The following is a 21,941-nucleotide window of genomic DNA, read 5'->3' on the forward strand; positions in this document are numbered from 1 at the left end:
CTTAACACCGAAGTCGGTATATGAGTAAGAAATATCGTGGTTTCGGCAATTATCAGTAATTTTTCGCTGTGCCTAATGATTCCTATTATTTTGTGTTTGTGTTTTTTACTCAGATTTGTCATACTGTATGCTTAACTGGAGCAATAAAATTACGAAACGCATGAGGATTGTGTTGAAACTGAGGAGAAGAAATGCGCAGAAGGCAGCCAAGAGCCACTAAAGGCACAGGGGTAAAAAGATTGAAAGATGGAGGTTTAAAGTGTTATTATATTTGTAACTGATCGGGTGCTTTTACAGAGAACATCATCAAAGGAAAAAGGTCCATAAAATCATAAGGTTCCGTCAGGCGTGGGGTAACCTGCATTGATGATTCGTCTGCAACGTTCCAGACTGGCAAGGTTCCAGGACATAACGGGATGTATGCTCCGGGGGCCCCCTACCATCTCGCTCATGATCAGAGCCGACAATTAAGGCATAATGGTTTCAAATTTACAAAGATTCTCTAAGAAGTGGCATCCAGTTCAGAATTTGTATGAGTACAACACAACAGTGTGTACAGCCCGAGACAAAAGTTCACGGCACTGCGATTTTCTTCATCGGAGCGGTCCCCTGCCAGCTACCAGCAAAAGATCGAATAAGAAACAGGTCTATCTCTCAGTATGTGCGTCCGCTCTTGTTTGATGCTAGGCTGTCACTCCAATGGAGAAATGTGACACCATGGTGGTCCGTACAGATTTGTACCAAGCTGTACATTGTACAACCCCGACAACTAACAAACACTGCTCGGTAAGGTCAGTGTTTCAATTTGAGATTTTGCTGCCTATTTCTTCCCAAAAGGCTGCTCTTGCAAAAATGCTGAAGAATGTCATTTGGGTGAACTCCAGTGTACCAAGACAAGTGCAGAACAAAAAATTTATAGTTAGACTTTGAAGGCAGTAGTCAACATAAATAAGTTTTACCTCTGAGCGATGATTGCCCATTCAAGGCAATAACAAACTCGTAGGTTCACCACATCATCTCAACTTCCTCGGCCTCTTACAGCTTGTTTCTGTCCACAACATCTTCAAGGTGCATATCCTGTGCCATGCAACCAAAGGAGTGGTATGAACTATCATTCATCGAGCATTTGTGAGGAGATTGTTAGAGGAATCAGTCAGACAGATGTCTTTCAGGTGATTTTTTTTTTGTTTTCAGGTTTTTATTGTTCTTCCAACACAGTATACTCTACTGATACTGGGCAAGCCCTGTTGAACAGTCCAAGACACAGTCAATGCAAATGTCTACACAATTTGAAGGAAACAGAAATACCAAGAACACATGACAAGTATAAGAAACAAATAGCAAAGATATTGCACAGCAGAGAAATGCACATAATCAAAAAGTAATTGCATGTCATCCTACGTATCAGCAGATAAGTCCTGTTTGATGATGTTTTTGAAGGATGCCAAATTATTGTTGGAACGAATGCGTAGAGCAGTGATTCTCAAACTATGGGTCATGACCCCCAAATGGGTTATGAGCTGTTGAAAGATTAATTGTTTCACGCCCAACCAGAGGGTAAAGTCAATTCATGTTCAAAGCATTAATGGACTGTCATGTGTTGTCACATGACAGTGGTGCATTCATGAGTAAATGATGTAGATGTGAAGGTCCTTAAGCATGAATTCAACAGAAATCCTCTGGCTGGGTGTATTTCCTGCTGCTTGGCACATTCTTGGAATCTGGTTGAAAGGCTGCTTCTGAAAACTTCCCTGCTGCTATGCCTTTCTTCACACCATCTGTGCATCAATATTCGAACAGATTGGGACAAAAGTTTATGGGGTGTTGCATTTCTTCATGGGAGTGACACCCTAGCAGCACACAGAAGCGGCCACACACACTGAGAGGTGCACAGAACAGCCAGTCACCTGTTTCTTATTCGATATCTTCCTGCTAGCCAGCAGGGAGCCGCTCCGATGAAGTGCAAGGCAACAGGCTCATTGATATGGTGTCCAGCTGGAATTTGTGGTATTTTGGAACAATGTATTGCTAACGAGACCAGTAAAAATATCCAAAACTGGACCTGGACTGCGTGTTTGGTTCACTGAGGTTACCGAAGAGCTTTTCCTTGAGGTGTGAAACAAAAGCTTGATAAAATGAATCAACCAAGTTGTGTGATCTAACTGGCCAATACTGAGTAGATTTACAATATAGATTTGCAATATCTTGAGGACTTTTGCCTCTCTTGAAACAAATGCTAAATAAATGCAATCACGCATACATTGGAACTCAGTTGCTGAGGCAAAACGCATGAACATACAAACATATGTGCTTGTGCTAGTTATTTTCACGCATATAGTATGATCTTCTGAATTCCCAGTAGTTGTTCGAACATCAGGTTCCAGAACTGTTGTTCTTATTTGCATTTCTGCAGCGTTTGGCTTTCACATAGCTGCACCCGTTTTAACTCCTTGCATCTTTGTTGAGACAAAGCGGAGTTGTTTGGCATTTTTGTTCAGTAGTGTCAAAGCAGGTTTAGCATAGCATAGCTAACAGGGGCATAGCTAGGCGGGTTCAAACCCACAAGATCGTACCTTTGGTAGTGCATCTGGGAGGTCCCCATAGAACCCCCCATAATATTTTCTGGCTACCGCACGGATAGCAAACACTAGCATGAGACAAGATAGAAGCAAACTTGAATATACAAGGCGTACTGAAGTGCATGAAAAATTTAAAAATGACTGAGCATTGTATGCGAATTACATTATCAGAATGTTGATTAGAGTCATGTACACCGGCCACCATACTTTTGATGATAACGAAAGACTGCAATTGAGCTGGTGTGATGGCAATATATTTGTCCTTTAATCTAATTAAATAATAGGATATATGCAAAATGCGACGCTCCATCTCACGGTAACAGTTGTAACTAAGGCGGCCATATTGGTGGAGTCGAGAAACGCGCGCGTTAGTCTGCTCCTGTGCTGCATGTACCGTCCTCTACGTGCACGTACACTGCGGGATCTACCTTTTTTTACACAAGAATGCCCACGCACTGCTGCGTTCCGTTGTGTAAACAACGTGGAACCAAAGATAGCGACGGGAACAAGGTTGGTATTACTCACTTTACTCTGTTCAGTGGCCTGGCAGTAACCCTAGAAGCGGCCGTGAAATGCAGTGAATGATACGCACTCAGTATACCACGGGCTCTTTTTAAGTGATGAGCGTGGGTACGTTGATAATACCGAACATGATAAAACAGATAAACAGCTAGTACTTGTGTTACGTGCAGTCTCATGTGCCAGTTAGCTTCCCTTTGTCTTCCAACTGCGCTTGAGCTTCTCCCCAAAACGTCCGCTGCTGTCATCGAGCCATAGCCAACTTTATACTGAGTGTATAGGAGGCTATGATCGAGCGATCGCACATAACGGTCACGTATCGCGTGACACACGCGAATGAAAAGATAGATGCTGCATAGGAGGGGAATTCCGCGATCGCGCAATCTTGCGATGCTGCGTTAGCTAAGGCGTTCATGTGCGGAACTTGTTGTGGATGTATCCCGCATGACCTGAGCAAACAGGGCTTCCACAAGGGCACTTATTCAGAATAAAAAATAAATAAAATTGTTGTTATCCTCGAGCTTCGCTGGCACGCAAAACATGTTGCATGCTAACAGTGTTCTGTCTTTTGTAGGTGTCCTTTCACCGTTTTCCAAATGATGAGACACTGTACAAGAAGTGGATTATTGCCATCAAGCGAGATGAAGGCAAGGACTTCCAAGTTACGAAATGCACCAAAGTATGCTCCAAGCATTTTCGAGCATGTGACTTCATTCCTGGAGTTGCCAGCGGCCACAACCTGCTTAGAGACACAGCTGTCCCATCAGTGTTTGCGTTCAGCAAGCCATGCAAAGTTCGGAAGCCTCCAAAGCAACGTGCAGCACTCCCGCAGCAGTTTGCCAGGCGACAGGAACAAGTGTCAGCGGACCAATATTCATTTGACAGCCCTGACCTGCCAGAAGGAATTTTCATGCATACTGACGAGGAGGCGGTGTGTTCAGTTGAACAGACTGGTCAGGACATCTTGGATGCACAGGACACTGTGTGTCTCATGGATGCCATCAAAGAGAAGGACACTGAAATATCGAAACTTCGTCATGAATGTGACAGCTTGAAGGAACAGCTGAAAGCAGCTAGGGCTGCTGTCCATGAGCTTCAAGCACAGAACCTATCCCTCGAATGCCAACTTGAAGAAGAAAAAGGACGAACGTCCAGTTTTGCCATTGAACGATTCAAGGACTCCAATGAAGACATAATGTTATATACTGGTTTGCCAAGTTACGGACACTTCGAGGCCCTGCAGGTTTACCTGCACCCTGGGGAAAATGGCTATAATGTTCTACGCAGCGAGGATGCTAGCACCGCAAGATCTGCTGCAGGCCGCAAGAGGAAGCTAAGCCCTGAGAACGAACTTTTCCTTGTGCTTGTTAGATTGCGCCTTGGTCTACTTGAGGCTGACCTGGCTCACAGGTTTTCCATAACACAATCTACAGTTTCAAGGATCTGCACATCGTGGATCAACTTCCTGTACGTTAAGCTGTCTGCCTTGCCACTGTGGCCACCAAGGGAAGTGATCAACGCAACAATGCCACCTCAGTTTGCTGAAAAGTATGCTTCTACGCGAGTGATCTTGGATGCAACGGAAATACGCTGTGAAGTGCCATCATCTCTATCACTCCAATCCAGTACTTATTCATCGTACAAATCTTCAAACACTTTCAAAGGTCTTATTGGAGTTTCACCAAATGGTCTTGTAACTTTTGTGTCAGAGCTGTTTACAGGATCCACATCGGACAGAGAATGTGTCTTACGGAGCGGTTTTCTAGACCTTGACTTTGAACAAAATGACTCTGTCATGGCTGACAAAGGGTTTGTCATTGCAGACCTGTTGGAAAAGAGGGCGGTAAAGCTAAACATCCCTCCCTTCCTGAATGGTGGCACATTTTCAACTGATGAAGTGATGCAAACGAAAGAGATTGCTTCACTACGCATTCACGTAGAGCGCCGGATCCAGCGCATCAAAGGTTACCACATTTTTGACAAACCGATCCCACTTACCATGGCTCCACTCATTAACCAAATGTGGACCGTAGCAGCAATCCTAACAAATTTTCAAAGTGACCTAATTCAAGCCTAGTGCAAGAGAACTGCTATCTCAAGAGCACTTGTCAACTTCAAATCACCTGTGTTTCCTGCACAATAGCTTGTGTAGATTGCTTCATGTCATGCGATCGTGTTTATGTAGCATTGCTTTTTCTTCGTGCTTATGTGTTCATATTTAGAATGCTTGAAGAAAAGGGAGAGACAGGAGTAGACAAGTAAACTGGAGTAATGATCGTGAGAATAGCATGGCCTTGAGCTTGAAAGCACAAACACAGAGTGAAGGAAGGAAAACGAAATGAGTAGGCTTTACAGCCGTGAACCCTGTTCTCTCTAGTCTATTCACTCAGTGTTTGCGCTTTCAAGCTCAAGGCCATGCTACCTACATCCCCTTCGTTTTTATATTTTCTGTCAAACACAAAAGGAAATCACATTCAGGTATATACAGCACTTATCACAGTCAGATGCCGAGGTTATCCTGAGGTTTTGATAACCTGAACAAAATGTCTAGGAAGTATTTTGCCTTTTAACAATATAAGGCAACATGTGCGAGAAAAAAAAATCATCCAGCTTGGACTTCATATGCACCCATGCCTGATGATCGAAGTAAATGCGCTCAATAGCAATCCATTTGTCAGAGAACAGCACAAAATCTGCCCACAGACATTCTGTCAAGGCCATCTGTCCAATAACCTGTGCATAGTACTCGTGCTGCCTCTTAAGCCTTGGTGCCCCATTCTCGTCAAAGTCCATGCAAGAGGGCTGTGATCTCATGGCATCAGGGCTGCTGTCCTTCAAGGAATATGGGCACTTAATTTCTAGGACCCCATATGCCTGCTCTTCCGGGTCATACACAATCCTGTCAGGGCTGGCACCCAGCCATGGGCATTCAGGGTGTACAATAAGACCACAGTGGCTAAGTGACACATTGTGGCCACAGGTCCTCATGACACAAATGTAGCGGTCTGCAGCTGCATCTTCATACTTCCGTCCATACTGCACGGCACGCACACGGGACAAGTCTTTCGGTTCAATGAGGTTGCGCAGCCCCTTTTCCGTCCATTCCTCCCTCCTGAACACTTGGCCAAAGCATGATGCAGTTAGCCTATTCAAGCGAGCTTGATGCCAGCATGTACTCTGTGCCTGCCTCCTTGAGTTGAGCTCTTGCGTCCTGGACTCCTCTGGCGAAACTTGTATGTCCTAGTAGCAAAAAAAAAGTCACTTATACACAGCACAAACTTTGTGCAAACTTTGTAAGCTCGTTGAAAGCTTCTTTCAAAGCCATATTGTCACTTAGTGTGACAGGCAAGCATGTCCTGCTTCCTCAGGTAATAAAGCCACACAAACTCTACACTCTGTTTTGTCGTCTTTATACAATGTCAGCAAACAATGTAGTATGTTAATGCTGGATACATAACAGCTCTACCGATGTAGTGCACAGCAAAACCTCAAAGCTGTCTACAGGGGTTGAGGTATACTCACCATCAGTGTGCTCCATTCACTAGCACTGAATGTGCCTTGAAAGATGTGCTGAGATGCCGTACTGAAGAGACACAGCTCCGGGAGACACGCTGCACATTCCACTTCCAGGAACAATGTTGTCCGAGACCCACGTCTTGAAGTTTGCGGGCAATATCCTTTGCTGGTAGGACATTGGTGAATCAACTGGTGCCTTCCCAAGTTTTGTGTCGACAGATTGGCCATTCGCAGCTTGCAGGAAAGCACCAAAGGCACAGGTCCCAAATTTATCGAGACTTTCTCCCAGAGTGTGAGCAGCCTTGAGCTGGGCCTGTTGTTCCTGTTCACAAACTCTGGAGCTAAACAAACGCAGTGGCAATGGTTGCGGTGCACCACCTTCACGAGGGCTCCTCCAGTCCACATCTTGAACGCTCATGGGTTTAATGTTCTGTCGTCGAGGGCGTCTCCACTGTTGAGGAAGTTCTGTACACGAGAGTTCTGGCGGTGCCTCCCTGAAGCCCGTTTTCTTAAGCAGGATAATGAGACGTAATGCTGCAAGAATGTGGCTACATGCTCCACTTGCCCCAGCAGGGCATCCACAGATTGCATCGCTGACTGCACCACTGCTTAAGAGGAACTTAAACAGTACTCTGTACGGCTGGCCACTCTTCTTTTGGCTCCTGTAACACGTTGCCTGAGCGTAGACAACACCATGCCTGCAAAATAATAGCGAATAAAAATGAGCAAACTGTTGCAGGGTAACTTAGTCACATGAAGTCCATAGCATACATCTGGCGATGACAGAAAAAGACAGACGGACACAGGCTATCCGTACCCACCTATGTCTTTTCGTTAATAGCCATGTCCCTAGTAGCACAAATTGTTGCTGTGACACTGAAGCAACAGTGGAAATGATGTTCAATGTGCAGCAACGTTTTGCAACATTCCTTAATATTATTCTAATATTAAAGTTGGCCAACGTCTCTATCCATTTTAAAATGTTCCTGCAACGTGGCAGTGCAATGCTTCTCCAATGTTCTAAGGAACAACCGTCTGAACGTTACTCAGTCACCTTCGAGCAACATTACTCATCCAAGCACCTGACAGTCCGTACCCTACAGTCAAGCAATATTTTGCAAGCCAGTTGTGAAAATGTTGCCTTAAACATTGTGCGAACGTGGGTGAGGCCCCCTTGAAAATTTTTGCCAGCAACGATGCTGGTGAAAGAATTTCCGTAACATTAAGACAGCGTCCGAGCCATATTCCTTCAACACAAACAAAACATCGAGGGAACGTTTGAGTTATGTTTCTGCAACATTGAGACGTCAAGACCATATTCCATCGACGCAACTAAAACGTGGAGGCAACATATGTGTTATGCTTCTGCAACGTTGAGGACAGCGTTACAGCCATATTTTTTCAACAGAAATACAATACTGAGGCAACATTTGTGTTACGTTGCTGCAATATTGAGACAGCCTTACAGCTGTAATTTTCGAACAAAAATACATATTTAAGGCAACATTTGTGTTATTTAGGTGCAACACTGTGACAGCTTTATATTTTTTCCAACAAAAAATAAAATATTAAGGCAACATTTCTGTGTCGAGGCATGTATTTGTAAAAATGTAAGCCAACATTAGCGTTGTATTTTTGCAACATTCAGACAACGTAACAGCCATGTTTCTTGGAAAAGGAATACGACATTCTAGGCGACACATTCGTATGTGTCTAGGATTTGTGAGGGGGCCTCGTGCATTCCTCTCAGTTAATATCCCATGTAGCACAAGCCTGACTTCACGACACGGTACTTGACAGGAAGGGATGTGGGATATACTTGACGCATTATAGGGACATGGGTTAAGTGAAAGTATGCGTCATTGTCACCGTTACAAATGTTTCACACCCCCGCTACACTTAATGAAAGTACCCCAACAGTTTGTGTTTCAGTATATGCCCAAGCAGTTCCCCAGCAGAGTCTACCCTCCATAGGTAGCCCTCCTACTTGATGACAGTACGGGTCACCTCTTCCCCCCAGTCAGGCGGGATGGGCACGGCACTTATGTAGTCACACATAAAAAATGTATGAAAATGAAATATTTTCAAGAGGCATTAGCCACGTTTCTACAATGTTTGAGTAAAACATTACTACAATGTTCGGGCAACAAATTGTGCAACTAGGGGTGTAGCATCAACCAACACACTCTTCACATCCTTGCGCTGATAGCACAGTGTGTTTATTTTGCTTTCCTCTTCCTTTTTTAACTCGTGAACTGCGCATGCACTAAACACTGAACGCGTGCGGGTGCTCGAGCTCGATTGCGCGTGCTAGTCAATATTGTGGACAACGTGCTCCACTACAAAACAGCAGTTCACGTACCTCAAGTCGCAGTTGTTTGTGAGCAGTGAAGAAGGCAGTGTGTACGCTTCCACGGCGAAGGCGTAGGACTTCTTTTGCTGCCGTGATGACGGTGCCGAAAGAGCACAAAAACTCTGTAACGTTTCATCTGAGAGGTGTGGCAGAGCACCTAAGTCGTTTATCCACATGTTGTCATCATGCGTAGGGAAACGTCGCAGTTCAGTCATGTCGGCCGCCAGCTGAACAGAGCGGCTTCCCATTCACAACGCCCGAATCCTGACTCCACCAAGATGGCCGACCAAAAAGTGCAAACCAGCGTTGCCCGACGTGAAAGTAATTTTGCATATTACCTATTATGCGTTATATAGTCATGAAGAGTTTGCTCATGGTTGTTGGAAGGGTGTACATTTCCTTAGATAAATCATTCACAAGAATACACACAGCGGCTTTGAGCTCACCAAGGCTTTATGCGTGCAATGCCAACTGAGGTTAGTATTTTCATGGTAAAAAGCATCTGTTGCAGTTGAAGAAAACAATACCATCATTCAGGGGCACCATCACAGGGGCAGTTGTCTCGTTATATTGCAAGAGAGTACTCAGTACTGGAGAGATATAAACACACAGAATTAAACAACGGCCTAGTGCAGTGAGTGGAAAGTTTATTCCACTTCTTATTGGCAGAATATTAACACAATTTTTTCTACAAGAGTTCTCAGGTCAGAGCACTTTATAGGTTATACAAATTGCCAATTATGTGTTATGTGTATGTATGTCACCACACTTAAATGTATTTACCTGCTGTAATATACCCCAGTCCAAGCTCAAAATGGGACATATTGTCTTCAGTTGAAAAGTCAATGCAGGAAAGCATGCATTGCTGTAAAGTGTTTCACCTGAACCATTACCCAAATGTATGAAGTGGCAGTACACAACTGTCACATTGAATGACCCATCTGTGGTGCTATGTGTAGAATCTATGCACACTTTTCTTTTGATGTTAACATTGCCTTGAGTTTGAGGGAAAACACAGGACGAACACGGGACGAGACGAACACATAGACACAAGAACCAGCAATGAAGATTTAATACACAAAGTGCAAGAGAGACAGGGTAAAAAGAAAGTGTACACTTCGGCATTAACATCAAGTCATACACCAGCTAGCTTTCCTGCTACTCCTATGTTCATCACACTTTTGTTGGTACCCAAATGCCTTAACAGCTGTTTTTGCATGCCTGTCATGAGAACTAGCAAGAAATCCTCATCTTGCAACAAGTCAGTATTTCCTCGTTCAAAGACAGTAGGATCATCTTCTTGCCTTTGTGTGTGAGGGAAAGCACTGGACTGTTTGTTTGGGCTCTGATAGAACTGACAAACAGGGCAACACTGTTTTGATTGTCGTCGTGTTTCCTCTCACCGTAACATATAATATAGTCCCTCATGGTGGTGTACAAGTACTGCCTTGTAGTGAGGTGAATTGGATCCTTTGAAACGTGCCATCCAGCACACCCCGAATACTGAGCTGCATAGTACGCTGAGTGCATTGCCGTCACATAGTTTCCCTAACATAAACAAATAGTTTCTTGAAGGTAAAAAAAGGACATTCCAGTACAACATAGTGTTTTACAAGTGCCCGCACGGGCCGCCTCTATTGCATCTTCCTCTGTTTTTGTCAGTGGGGTGTGGGACAGCCCCAAAATCATGTGCATAATGGGAAGACAAACAAGACCTTGCCAGTTTGGAACATTGCAGACATATCAGCAAGCCAGGTGTCCCCACGCCTTGTGATTTGATGAACCTTATTTCCTTTTAGGTATCCTCTCTATAAAAGCACCTGATCAGTTACAATATAATAACACTTTAAACCTCCATCTTTCAATCTTTTTACCCCTGTGCCTTTAGTAAAATGACTCTTGGCTGCATCCTGCGCATTTCTTCTCTCCATGCCTGAAAATCTGAAATCAGTAAAAATAAGCAATGTCCTCAGTTTCAACACAATCCTCATGTGTTTCGTAATTTTGTTGCTCCAGTTAAGAATACAGTATGATAATTCTGAGTAAAAGCACAAATACAAAATAATAGGAATCATTAAGCACAACGAAGGATTACTGATAATTGCCGAAACCACGATATTTCTTACTCATATACCGACTTCGGTGCTAAGATAGAACAGGTGACAATTAGACAGTCCGATTACACAGGTTTTACGAACACGTCACGAGAATTAGTCCAACTTGGCACTATGGGTGTACATTACGCACCAGTCTGCCGGTTTATGAAACTGAATCATTTGCTACAACACGTGCAAAATAAGAGCGTTGAACGCGAATGGTGTGTATCATGAGACGTACTTACCCGCTTCAGAATTGCACTCGTGCGTCTTAATTCACTTGGAAGTTATGTACATACACCTGGCACTACTGCTGCCTGAACTGAGAGGGTGTAGCTGAGAAAAAGTGGACTGGCACTTGTTGCATCTGTAGTAACAGAGCGGCCCATTGAACAATTTTGTACAGACGCCCTCACCTTTACAACCGACCATGAAACTCGCATTCGTTGCTGAAACGTCCCGTCACCTGTTGAACATCGACGGACAAGCGGGACATCCAGCGAGGAACTTGAACGGAATATTTGGCAAAGTTGCTTCACCGCTACCACAAACCACAAATCTCATCCTCAAGCAAACAAACCGCTGTCTGCTGGCGCATGCGCACGCCAAGGGAGCAGACGGCACGGCTGGCACGGCGGCGGCAAAGAGAGACACGTGACCTCACTTCTAGCGCATGCGCAGCGCAACTGATTTTCCTCTCCCGAAGGCCAAGTGACCCAAAACCGCTTCGGGGTTCGCGATCAAAATGACGGATCTGTTCGTCATTTTTGATGAGGAGGGCATCGCCGATCGCGACCCGCCCTGCTGGAAAAAGTAGACCAGATCTCATTAAGCACCCGCATCGATTTCAATGAGTTTCAATGATAATTCATGCATCCAATTCATTTAATGTGAATATAGCAGGTATTTCTCATTGAAGTAACGAGAAGAGTTGCGGGAAAGCTGACTTTATGTTTGAGCGCTCGAACAGATGTTGTGATGAAGGAGTCTTCCAGGGAACCGGGAGCTAATTTGTCCAATGAGAACCAATCACTTTCAATGGGAACTGAGACACCCAATTCATTTATGTCAATAACGCAGGTATTTCTCATTGAAGTAATGAGAAGTGTTGCGGGAAAGCTGACTTTATGTTTGAGCGCTCTAACGGATGTTGTGGAGAAGGAGTCTTCCAGGGAACCAGGATCTAATTTGTTTAATGAGAACCAATGACTTTCAATGAGCACTGGGACACCCAATTCATTTAATGCGAATAACGCGGGTATTTCTCATTGAAGTAATGAGAAGTGTTGAGGGAAAGATAGCTTCATGTTTTGGCGCTCTAACAGGTGTTGTGATGAAGAAGATTAATAGGAAATCAAGAATTAAATCAAGTAATTAGTTCACTGGGTGCCAATGAGAAACAATGATTTCCAATTGGAGCAATCTGAACCGACGTGTTGTGCAATGAAGATCCCCTTCACAGAAGAAGAACGAATTGGGCAATTGGTTTAGCATCGAACCATCATGATCACTGTGTCAATTGAATTAATGTGAGCAAACATGTTGTGCGGATAGGACTGCTCCATGCATAGATGAAATGATGAAGATCATGAAAGACGCATTCGAGGGGTAGAGCAAGTTGGTGTACACTGAATACAGAAGTCAATCACTCTAATTTAAAATATCTTCTATTCGAAACGTGCTTGAATTCCTACACACTTCAATTGGCACAAACTACGCAACTGACGAGTTTTAAATTGCTTACATTTAAATCCATATATTTTTTTGCACTGCACGAGAGTGAAAGGGAATATTCTTTTCCCCAGGAGCATGCATATAGAAATACGCAGGAGTGCCTCAAGTGAAGTATGCTCTCTACCCATGCATAGTTTTGCACATTGTGTTTGCAAGTGGTGAACAAACTTGTGTAAACAATATATAGCATACATATACAAATAATGTACGCTTGTATGTGACAGCTGTAAGTATATACTTCACACAAGAAAATCTCAAAAACACGGTACATGACATCGTGTAAGAAAGATTGATGGTTATAGCTGACGTTATCTCAGAAAAAAGGAACTGCTAGAAAAGACATCAATGGTTATCTCAAGATTGTCGCACTACTAATACAATTAAAAAGTTGAATGATACATGCAATGAAAGAAATTTTACCAAGAAAGGAAAAACAGTTTTTTCACAACGGTAGTCATCACTCATATTCAATCTTGTCTGGCAACTTGGTCACCACAAACTGCTCATTTAGTGCCATGCGCATACGTCTACATGCCAACACTACAGGTGAAGGTATTCTTACTCACTGCGAAACAGCATATTGATACGTGTGTTCCGAACACTGTTGTATTCCAAAGGTGTCAGTGAACTTACCTTTTGCTGACCCTCTTGGCGAAAGCTAATGCGAATGATCTCGGCATATGACCCGCCGTCCAGAGAAACTATCTTATTATTTGTCCTCTGACATTTAATATGATATGTAGTGGCATTGTACACGACCCCTATGGCGATCATTCGCTCGGAAGCGGTGGATGATGAAGGCGATACCGCCCTTGCATTTTTTTAATATGTTAACGGTCTCGAGCCCTACACCTTTCCCAAGTGCCCGTGCAGACGAAAAACTTTCAAATCATGTTGCAGCAAATGGCTGTGAAACAGTTGCGCAGCATAATTAAAGCGGCCACTGAAATAGGGCACCGATAGGTCCAAAACTGAAAACACTTTTTTTTGCAATGTGAGCCAAACAATGAAAACTGAAGGACACTGACGACTTGCAATAGAGGAACTCTATTTCGCACGCAAACATAAGAATGAACCTAGAAAAAAAAAATACTGCCGAAGCAGTTTCTATGCTGGGTCAGTGCAGGTTGAATTTACATTGTGAAACCATCCAACTGCCATTCGAAAACAAGAATAGTTTAATGCTGGATTCTAGCTGGAAATGGGGTGCATCCTTGTGGGATCCTTCTGGGATGTTCCAGCGACTACGCCAGATAGTGTTAGATTCCAGGATGTGAAGATAAGCTGGGCTTATATAAAGCGAAAAAAAAAGCAAAAAAGAAAATAACTGTCGAAATTAATTGCACAACGTGTACATATGAAATTATGCTCAAATACAATAAAACATATTCATGAAATAATAAAATAAACGAAATAAGAATAATGCACAGAACTCCGCGTTCCTGAGTAGGTTGCAAAAAACTGATTGTGCACTGCGACAGCTTTACCCTGAGCGCTTCAGCTTTGCCAGTCTGTCAAAACGAAACTGTTGTAGGAAAATTTAATACGACGTGGAACGGTCAGTACATGGACAGCGCCTCACAATTCACACAACACTGGGCACACGACCAATGACAGTGCAACGTTGTAGAAATTATGCAATGCCCGTCGGCCAATCAGGAGCCTTAACTTTGGCTGACCTTTCGACCGGTTCTGGCTACCATCGACTTCTACTGGATTTCACGCCTACCGCCGTTACCCGATATTCAAAATAACTGAAGCTTCTTTTGGCTAAAAGAAATATTTATTTGACACAAAGCACTGATTCAAAGATCTGATACATGGGTGCACTGAAAGTCCACTGCGTTGCTGACGCACTGTAACAAAGTTCGAACTTGAAGCAAAACGAACACAGCTCTCGAAATCCGACAGGGCCCGCTCTTGTTCTTCACTCTCCAACCGCTCCAACTCACGAAGCATTCCAGTTCCGGAGTTGATAGACTGTTCGTGGGATAATAGTCGTGTCCAGGAACAGCACAACACACGTTGAATCACATCGACGCATGAATAAACCAGCGAACACTTCTACAAACTGTTCTGCCGATTGACATCACCGAAACAAGGAACACAAGAGGACGCCTTGCCGGCCGATTTTATGATAAGCATCTTCTTTCGTTGTTTCCAGAGCAGAAAAGACGTTTGTGTGGCACGTAATCGTAATCCTGTCTTTGTTGTCAGGCCTCAAAATCCGACAGCGCCCAAACGCGTTCTTCACGCTCCAACCGCACCAGCCCACGAAGCATTCCAGTTCCGTAGTTGATAGACTCTACGTGGGATAATAGTCGTGTCCAGTCACAGCACAACACGCGTAGAATCACAAACTGTTCTGCCGATTGACATCACCGAAACACGGAACACAAGAGGACGGACACCGTGCCGACCGATGCGAGCTATTTCGAAGCTATGCTGAAAATACTGAAACGGCCGCCGGGACGCTGCACACACATGCGCGCGTACAAAATGCGATTTCAAAACGTTGTCGACCAATCGGAGCGCGCACACAGTCTGGGCCAATGAGCTTGCAACGTTGTAGATTGGCGCAGTGGTACATACTCTACAGCCGCATCCTCGGTTACCTGAGGAGGACTGAATTCAGGCACACCGGGAGAGCGCGGAGATGGAGCGATGGCAGTAGTGCGATCCCGCGGGAATCTTCAAACCCATCATCAGCAAAAGATAAGTATATAGATTTGGAGCTCTTATTAGGATAGAAAGAAAGATATCCAAATAGATATACTAGTAAAGGGAAGAACGGGTATATAGAAAATAAAGCGGACGTGGTAAGATACGCTAGGCTTAGAGAACTGGAAGCAGCGTGGGTAGAGAGTGTTACTGTTTTAGAGAAGACAGCTCGTGACGAGGAGAGAGGTACACCAGCCTCATGCAAGGTAACTCCAAATCAAAAAGAGAAATGAACGACCTGGTGCAATGTGGGGTATACGCTAGATGGTGCTACTTAGACGAAACACCTCTCAGTGAACTCGATGAGGCAGAAAAAGCCAAATTATCGTGCAATATCTGTACACAAATAAGCACGATCCAAAATATATGGGAGCAGAAACTAAAAGAAGTAAAAATAGCACAGCAGGTTGAACTTGAAAGCCGTAAGTACCAGTTAGAGGAAAAGTTGCAAGTACACTACAAGGAGAGGCTAAACGAATTGGAAATGAGGGTAATGGAATTGTGCTCGGCGCTGCAGCGCGCTGAAAACCAGAACCTCCAACCGAACTTCAACACAACGGCAACGGTTAACCCTAACGAAGAGAGTTGTGGAAACCCTAGGAAAGAGGAGCACAGGGCACCCACGGAGAGCAGTGCAGAAGCTTGCATGCCTGAAGTGGTGGACAGCCCCATGACAGGAGGGGTCACAGTACATGCCAGTAGAAAACCAGAAAACAAGCCCCTTAACTCCCCATCACCTAGGCCGAACGAACAGAACAACCCAGGGATGACAAGGACAACTATCATAGTGGGGGATTCCAACATAAGACGTATGGCGGACACAATCAGACAAAAAACCCGCCACGCAGATGACGTGGAGATATGCGCTAAAGGAGGCGCTGGCATAGAGGAAATACTTACCCAAGCAGAGCTATAACTACACAAGTCAAGGGACAAGGAAACACTTGTAATAATTCAGGCCGGCACTATTGACCTCCTAGCTGGCACACCAGAAGACATAGTGACATCCCGCCTGAAAGAATGGTTGCAATGGGCCACTGGAGAGCTCCCTAAAGCAGCATTCGAGATATGCACCATCCCTGGAATCTACCAGCAAGGCCCAGAACTACAATCAGCAGCAGCGGAGCTTAACAGAGCCATATATCAAATAGGCCGAGAACTAAGCAACGTCAGGGTATTGAAAACACCATGGAGACAATATGCAATGGCACCCGACGGAATACGTACATTACAGTGAGGAGACCTCGATCAGGCTGGGCATCAACATTGGAAATAAGGCTAGCCTTTTTTTAGGTCTTCCGAAGATATATATCCCCGTCCCAGGACAGCAGGAGCGACAGAGCTGGGGACAGAGGAGGCCCCGCCGGCGAGGCAACACAGACCTGGTAGATGTGCTTATAAGTGCCCTGGTAAACTGCCAGGAGAGAACATCTCGCAGGAGGTGGTAAGAACGTGCCCTCAAAAAGACAGCAAGCCCAAAGCCAAGCCTAGAAAGGGAAGAGGCAGCCATAGGCGCAAGAGAGCACAGAAAAAGTTTACAATAGCTTTTCTAAACATGCAAGGGGGCAGAAAACCACAAAAATGGATAGAACTATATGACACAATAACCATGGGGGGGATAGATATCTACGCAGTCGCAGAAACGCACTTAAGGAACGAGGAGGAACCGCCACCGCATGACTGAATACAATGGGAGTGAAGTAACCGGACAAACTCGGAACGTCAGGGAGGAGGAATAAGTGTGCTGACATGCCATAGCATGAAATGGGGAAGAGACAAGGTGGATTGCAAAGAGCATCTTTGGGTACAGGGTTCCATTAGGAAGATCCCTGTGTACCTAGGCGTTGTATACCTGAGCACTGGGCGAGATTCCGTAGCCCGAAATGAGAAGATACTGCAGTGTATGGACCAGGACATCACAGGAAGGAAAGAAGGCTGGAAGATAATTTATTCATACTTACACAACTTCTAGACATAAAGAAAAAGCAAAGAGGGACTATATACCTGGGATTCCTTGATATTAAGAAAGCCTATGATTCAGTTCAGCGCAACATACTCGAGGGACATAAGATCAAAGGGGACATCATAGCCACTATCCAGGCCCTGTACAAAGAGCCACCGCAGTAGCTAAATGAAAAGGAAAGCTTACAGAACCAGTAAACATCACAAAAGGCCTGAGACAGGGTTGCCCGTTATCCCCTATCCTCTTTAACCTCTACATAACTGAACTGGAAGAAAAATTGACCAAATCAGGCATGGGAATACACTTGGAGTAGTGGGAGAATGGGAAACCAAATTTACTAACAATCCCCGGGTTATTCTATGCTGACGACCTCCTCCTGATGTCGGAACAGAAAGAAGAATTGCAGGAGATGTTGTGCCAGTGTGGAGAATTGGCAACAGAGAGACGGTTACAATTTAATACAACCAAATCGGCAATTCTAAGCTTGGATGAGCAACAACCCCCTGCGTAATTCACTATACAAGGGCTCGCACATCCCAAACCAGGACTCATATGTGTACCTTGGTATTAACATAGAGATAACACAAACTGGTGTACCACAATATGAACAAAGGCTACGAAAAAAAGCACAAAGGGCAATTGGATATCTAAATCGAGTCGCGTTATGGAGCTTCAATTACACACACGTAGTAAGGGAATTATGGAAAATGGTCGTGGTCCCAGGTTTGACATATGCAAATGAGTAGTATGCATTGCAGCAACCACGAGGGAATATCTGGAACGGAAGCAACGAGAAATAGGACGCATGGCTCTTAAAGGCCATAAATGTACACGAAATGAGGCGGTAATGGGGGACTTGGGGTTTTCGTCCTTTGAGGCCAGAGAAACTGTTAGTAAGGTAACCTATGAAAGCAGATTAATAGACATGGAAGACCACAGATGGCCACGGATAATCTATAAGACTATTCTTCTCATGGGTATTACGACCAGATGGAGCCTGCGGACCCGTAAGCTCTCACAGAAATATCAGATTCCTATTGCGTTACTAGATCGCGATGGACCTAAATTGAACAATAAAGAACTGCGAGAACACATTTCAGAAGTGGAAACTGTGGATTGGCGAAACTGGATGAAAAAAAAAAAAAACCTGCACTAGAGCTATACAGAAAAGAAAAGATAGGGATTGCAAGCGTCATCGATTTATACGACAACTCATTCGAGAGTGGCCTACTATTTGACGCGAGAAGTGGTATGCTGCGAACACGGGAATTGAGAAGCAAATACGAACCAATAGACAAACAATGTAAGTTATGCGACAACGGGGATACAGAGTCTATACTACATGTTATACTTCAAAGCGCGGCTCTAGGGTCACCAAGGACATGCCCACTGGAAACAGCGCTTGGTTTTGTTGCGAGCAGGCGGGACGACCCTGAGGTCTCAATAACCAAGCACCGGTTAAGGCTATGGGCCACCAAGTGCAAACAGCTGCAAAGGAAAGATCGAAATGCCGGGACAAGCACATTAGGACGCACACCAGCAAATAATCATTTGAACGAAACCGAGGCAGAGAATCCTCGAATCTCACCACGCGACAACAGCGCCACAGCATCTGAACGAGCAATTTTGAGAGCACCGGAATTTGATCTTGAATCTTCAAATACATCGGGCGACAAAGAACATCCGGGGATAACAAATACGGGTGCACTTCAGAAGGGACGAAGTAACATTTAGTATCTCCAATCTACCGGCATGTCCGCACTTTCGTGCTGGACCCTCGTTACGAAGAGGCCCACCAGGGGGTGCCACTACAATCCATCCCATCCATCCATCCATCCATCCATGTTCTGAACTTCGAAACGTCTGTTGGCGTGTGGGATCTAAGATGCAGTCTGGTAAATTAGATGGTGCTTCCTGCCCTTCAGCTCCGCCGACCGTATAAAAATCTGAACGTCTTTGCATTTGAGTAGTGAGGTCCTCCGTCACGCATTTTGTTCCTGAACCCGTGCACGAGCTCTGTTAGCACAACGGTAAGCGGCGTGTTTCGGAAGCTTGATCCTCAATTCCCAAGCGAACCAAGAGGTGTTCTAGTGACCCGATATTTATCCATAGTTCTCTGAAGTGCCTTCATGATGTGCCATCATCCCGCTAGCACTAGACGGACTTACTTTGTCGGACAATTAGATGAGAAGGTGCTACTGGATAAGTGACGTTCGTGATGCCTCATAGGCAGTGTCTAGAGAACTTGCCTGAGAAGAGTGCTTGCTGCGGATCCCCGAGTTGGCTGCTGGCAGGGAGCGCGCAGTTTTGAAGTCTCCGACAGGTCAGTAGTTTTCTCGTTCTCCCAGTAAGTGACATTAGATTAAAATAATGGGGAAAAAGAAGAATCAGGATCAATTGGACAAATTGATTCAATGTGATCGGTGCTTCCGCTGGATGTTTGTCGATGAAACGCGCTTCGCTACGTTCGACGAAGCACAGCACTCACAAGAACCATTCGAATGTGGATTATATGAGAGATTCGCTACTCTCGAGAGCTCCATAAAAGCCCAAACAGCTGAAGCCAGGAAAGCTAGATAAGATTTAAAAACGTTAGAAGAGAAGGCCAAGAGCCTTGCAGATCAGAACCAACATCAACTCGAAGTGATCGAAAAGCTGACATCAAAGATCAACGAAGTAGATGACGAAAATGCCAGACCCCAGAGAGCCCTCCAAACGGTAGAAGAAATAATAGGAGACAGTTCGACAATATGCACATCAAATATACAAAACGGAGACAGCGACTTACTAGAAAATGGCGAAACGCGAGTAAACTACGCTCAGAAAGTAAAAACAGGTCAGGAAGCCGCGCAACGGACTACGCCCCTAAAAGAACGAGGTCGCGTTCCCTTGTACGAGGCCTCCCCAATAAAGGACGCCGGGGAACAAAGAGGAGTAGACAGACAAGGAAGTAAGAGCGATAACCAATGCCAGAATGTTGGAAAGAACCGTCCCCATAAACTTGGACATGAACAGCGAGTGTGGCTCATCGGAGATTCCAATGTGAACAGATTGAAGAAGCCGCTACTACAAACCATCCGCGGCGACAAGCGCGTCACAGTTAGTGGCCTCCCAGGCGCGACAGCACACGACATCATCAACGAGATTAAAAAGTCCCCAAGTGAAGATGAAGAACGGCTTACCGTCATAATGGCAGGACTCAATGATATTCTAAGCGGTAAAGAGCCCAGCGATGTTGTAGCCACGATAATGGAGTTTGTTAGCCAACAGAGAAATGAATCGAGGAGTGAAGTTTTTGGTATCTGCTCCAAATCCTTCGTCAAAGACAGAGGGCAGGAACTCCGAGACAACATCAGGGAAGTCAACGTCCAACTAAGAGCAGCGTGCCACAGTTCATCTGTTATTTTTCTAAACAGCTACCATGCTCTACGCGGGGTAAGAGACTCCGGCATGGTAGACATACACTTTTCCTCCGAGGGAAGTGATAGAGTGGCCGAACGTATTGCCATGGAAATGATGACTTTTTTAACGATCGATCCAGTCGCCGAAAGGAGACACCAGCCTCCCTACTACCCCAGATTCCAAAGACCCAGGTCACAACCGTTCTTCCCCTGGTCCCGCCACTCATACCCTCACAACCCGACGTACGTGAAATGGAACCGCACACAGAACCCTGCGATGGACCCGAACCCGCACCGACCCTATCGCCCCCGATACTAACAGAAAGCCTGCACAACCAACCGCACTATAGTGACCAGCGCCCGACCCCCTGGAACCCAACCGACAAATCAACCGAGGAACATCGACCAATTCCACGTTACCAACAAGCAGTTGATAGCCCACCACAACACTCCATACAACCTGTACAACGGAGACATTCCCGAAGAAGAAACCAACGAAGGCAAAGATACGCAGTCTGCGAAGACATAATTGTCACCAGTTTAAATCTACAGGGAGGCACGAAAATGAAATGGGAGGAGCTCCAAAGAAACGGGATAGAGGAGAACATCCATGTATATGCGCTTACAGAAACTCACCTCCAGAACTAAGAACAGCCACTCCTGAATACAGGCTGGCAATGGATTGGGGCAAATCGGAAAACCGGAATAAAAAAAGGAGGCGGTGTTTGATTTGTGTATCAATCCCAGTATGTAAATACACAATTGGTAAAAGAATGCGAAGAACATATGTGGTCAGTATTCGAAACACAAAAAGGAACGGAAGTGGTGGTATGTGTTGCGTACATGGCAACAGGCACCAGCAGCGACACTAGACACTGGAACAACACGATCTACGGCTGCATACAGCAGTACCTAAACGAACTCAACAACCAGAAACTCCGCATAATCATAACCGGAGACTTCAACTGCCACTGCATGGAATTAGATGGGCGCGAGACAGCAGACAAACTACGCACTCTTGCACAAAACAACAGGCTAAGAATATTAAATCTGGAACCG

General features: G+C 44.9%; 1 protein-coding gene and 1 pseudogene across 1 annotated transcript; one reads left to right on the plus strand and one right to left on the minus strand.

The window, feature by feature from the left end:
- Nucleotides 1–3,023: 3,023 nt before the first annotated feature.
- On the plus strand, nucleotides 3,024–5,175 carry LOC135373434 (uncharacterized). Its single transcript, XM_064606637.1, has 2 exons — nucleotides 3,024–3,089; nucleotides 3,673–5,175. Exons 1-2 carry the CDS (start codon nucleotides 3,024–3,026, stop codon nucleotides 5,173–5,175), a joined length of 1,569 nt encoding a protein of 522 aa, XP_064462707.1.
- A 470-nt stretch (nucleotides 5,176–5,645) lies between these two features.
- On the minus strand, nucleotides 5,646–9,182 carry LOC135373435 (uncharacterized; annotated as a pseudogene).
- Between the last annotated feature and the right edge of the window lie 12,759 nt (nucleotides 9,183–21,941).

The sequence above is a fragment of the Ornithodoros turicata genome, unplaced genomic scaffold, assembly GCF_037126465.1.
Source record: "Ornithodoros turicata isolate Travis unplaced genomic scaffold, ASM3712646v1 Chromosome25, whole genome shotgun sequence".
Taxonomy (NCBI): Eukaryota; Metazoa; Arthropoda; class Arachnida; order Ixodida; family Argasidae; genus Ornithodoros; species Ornithodoros turicata.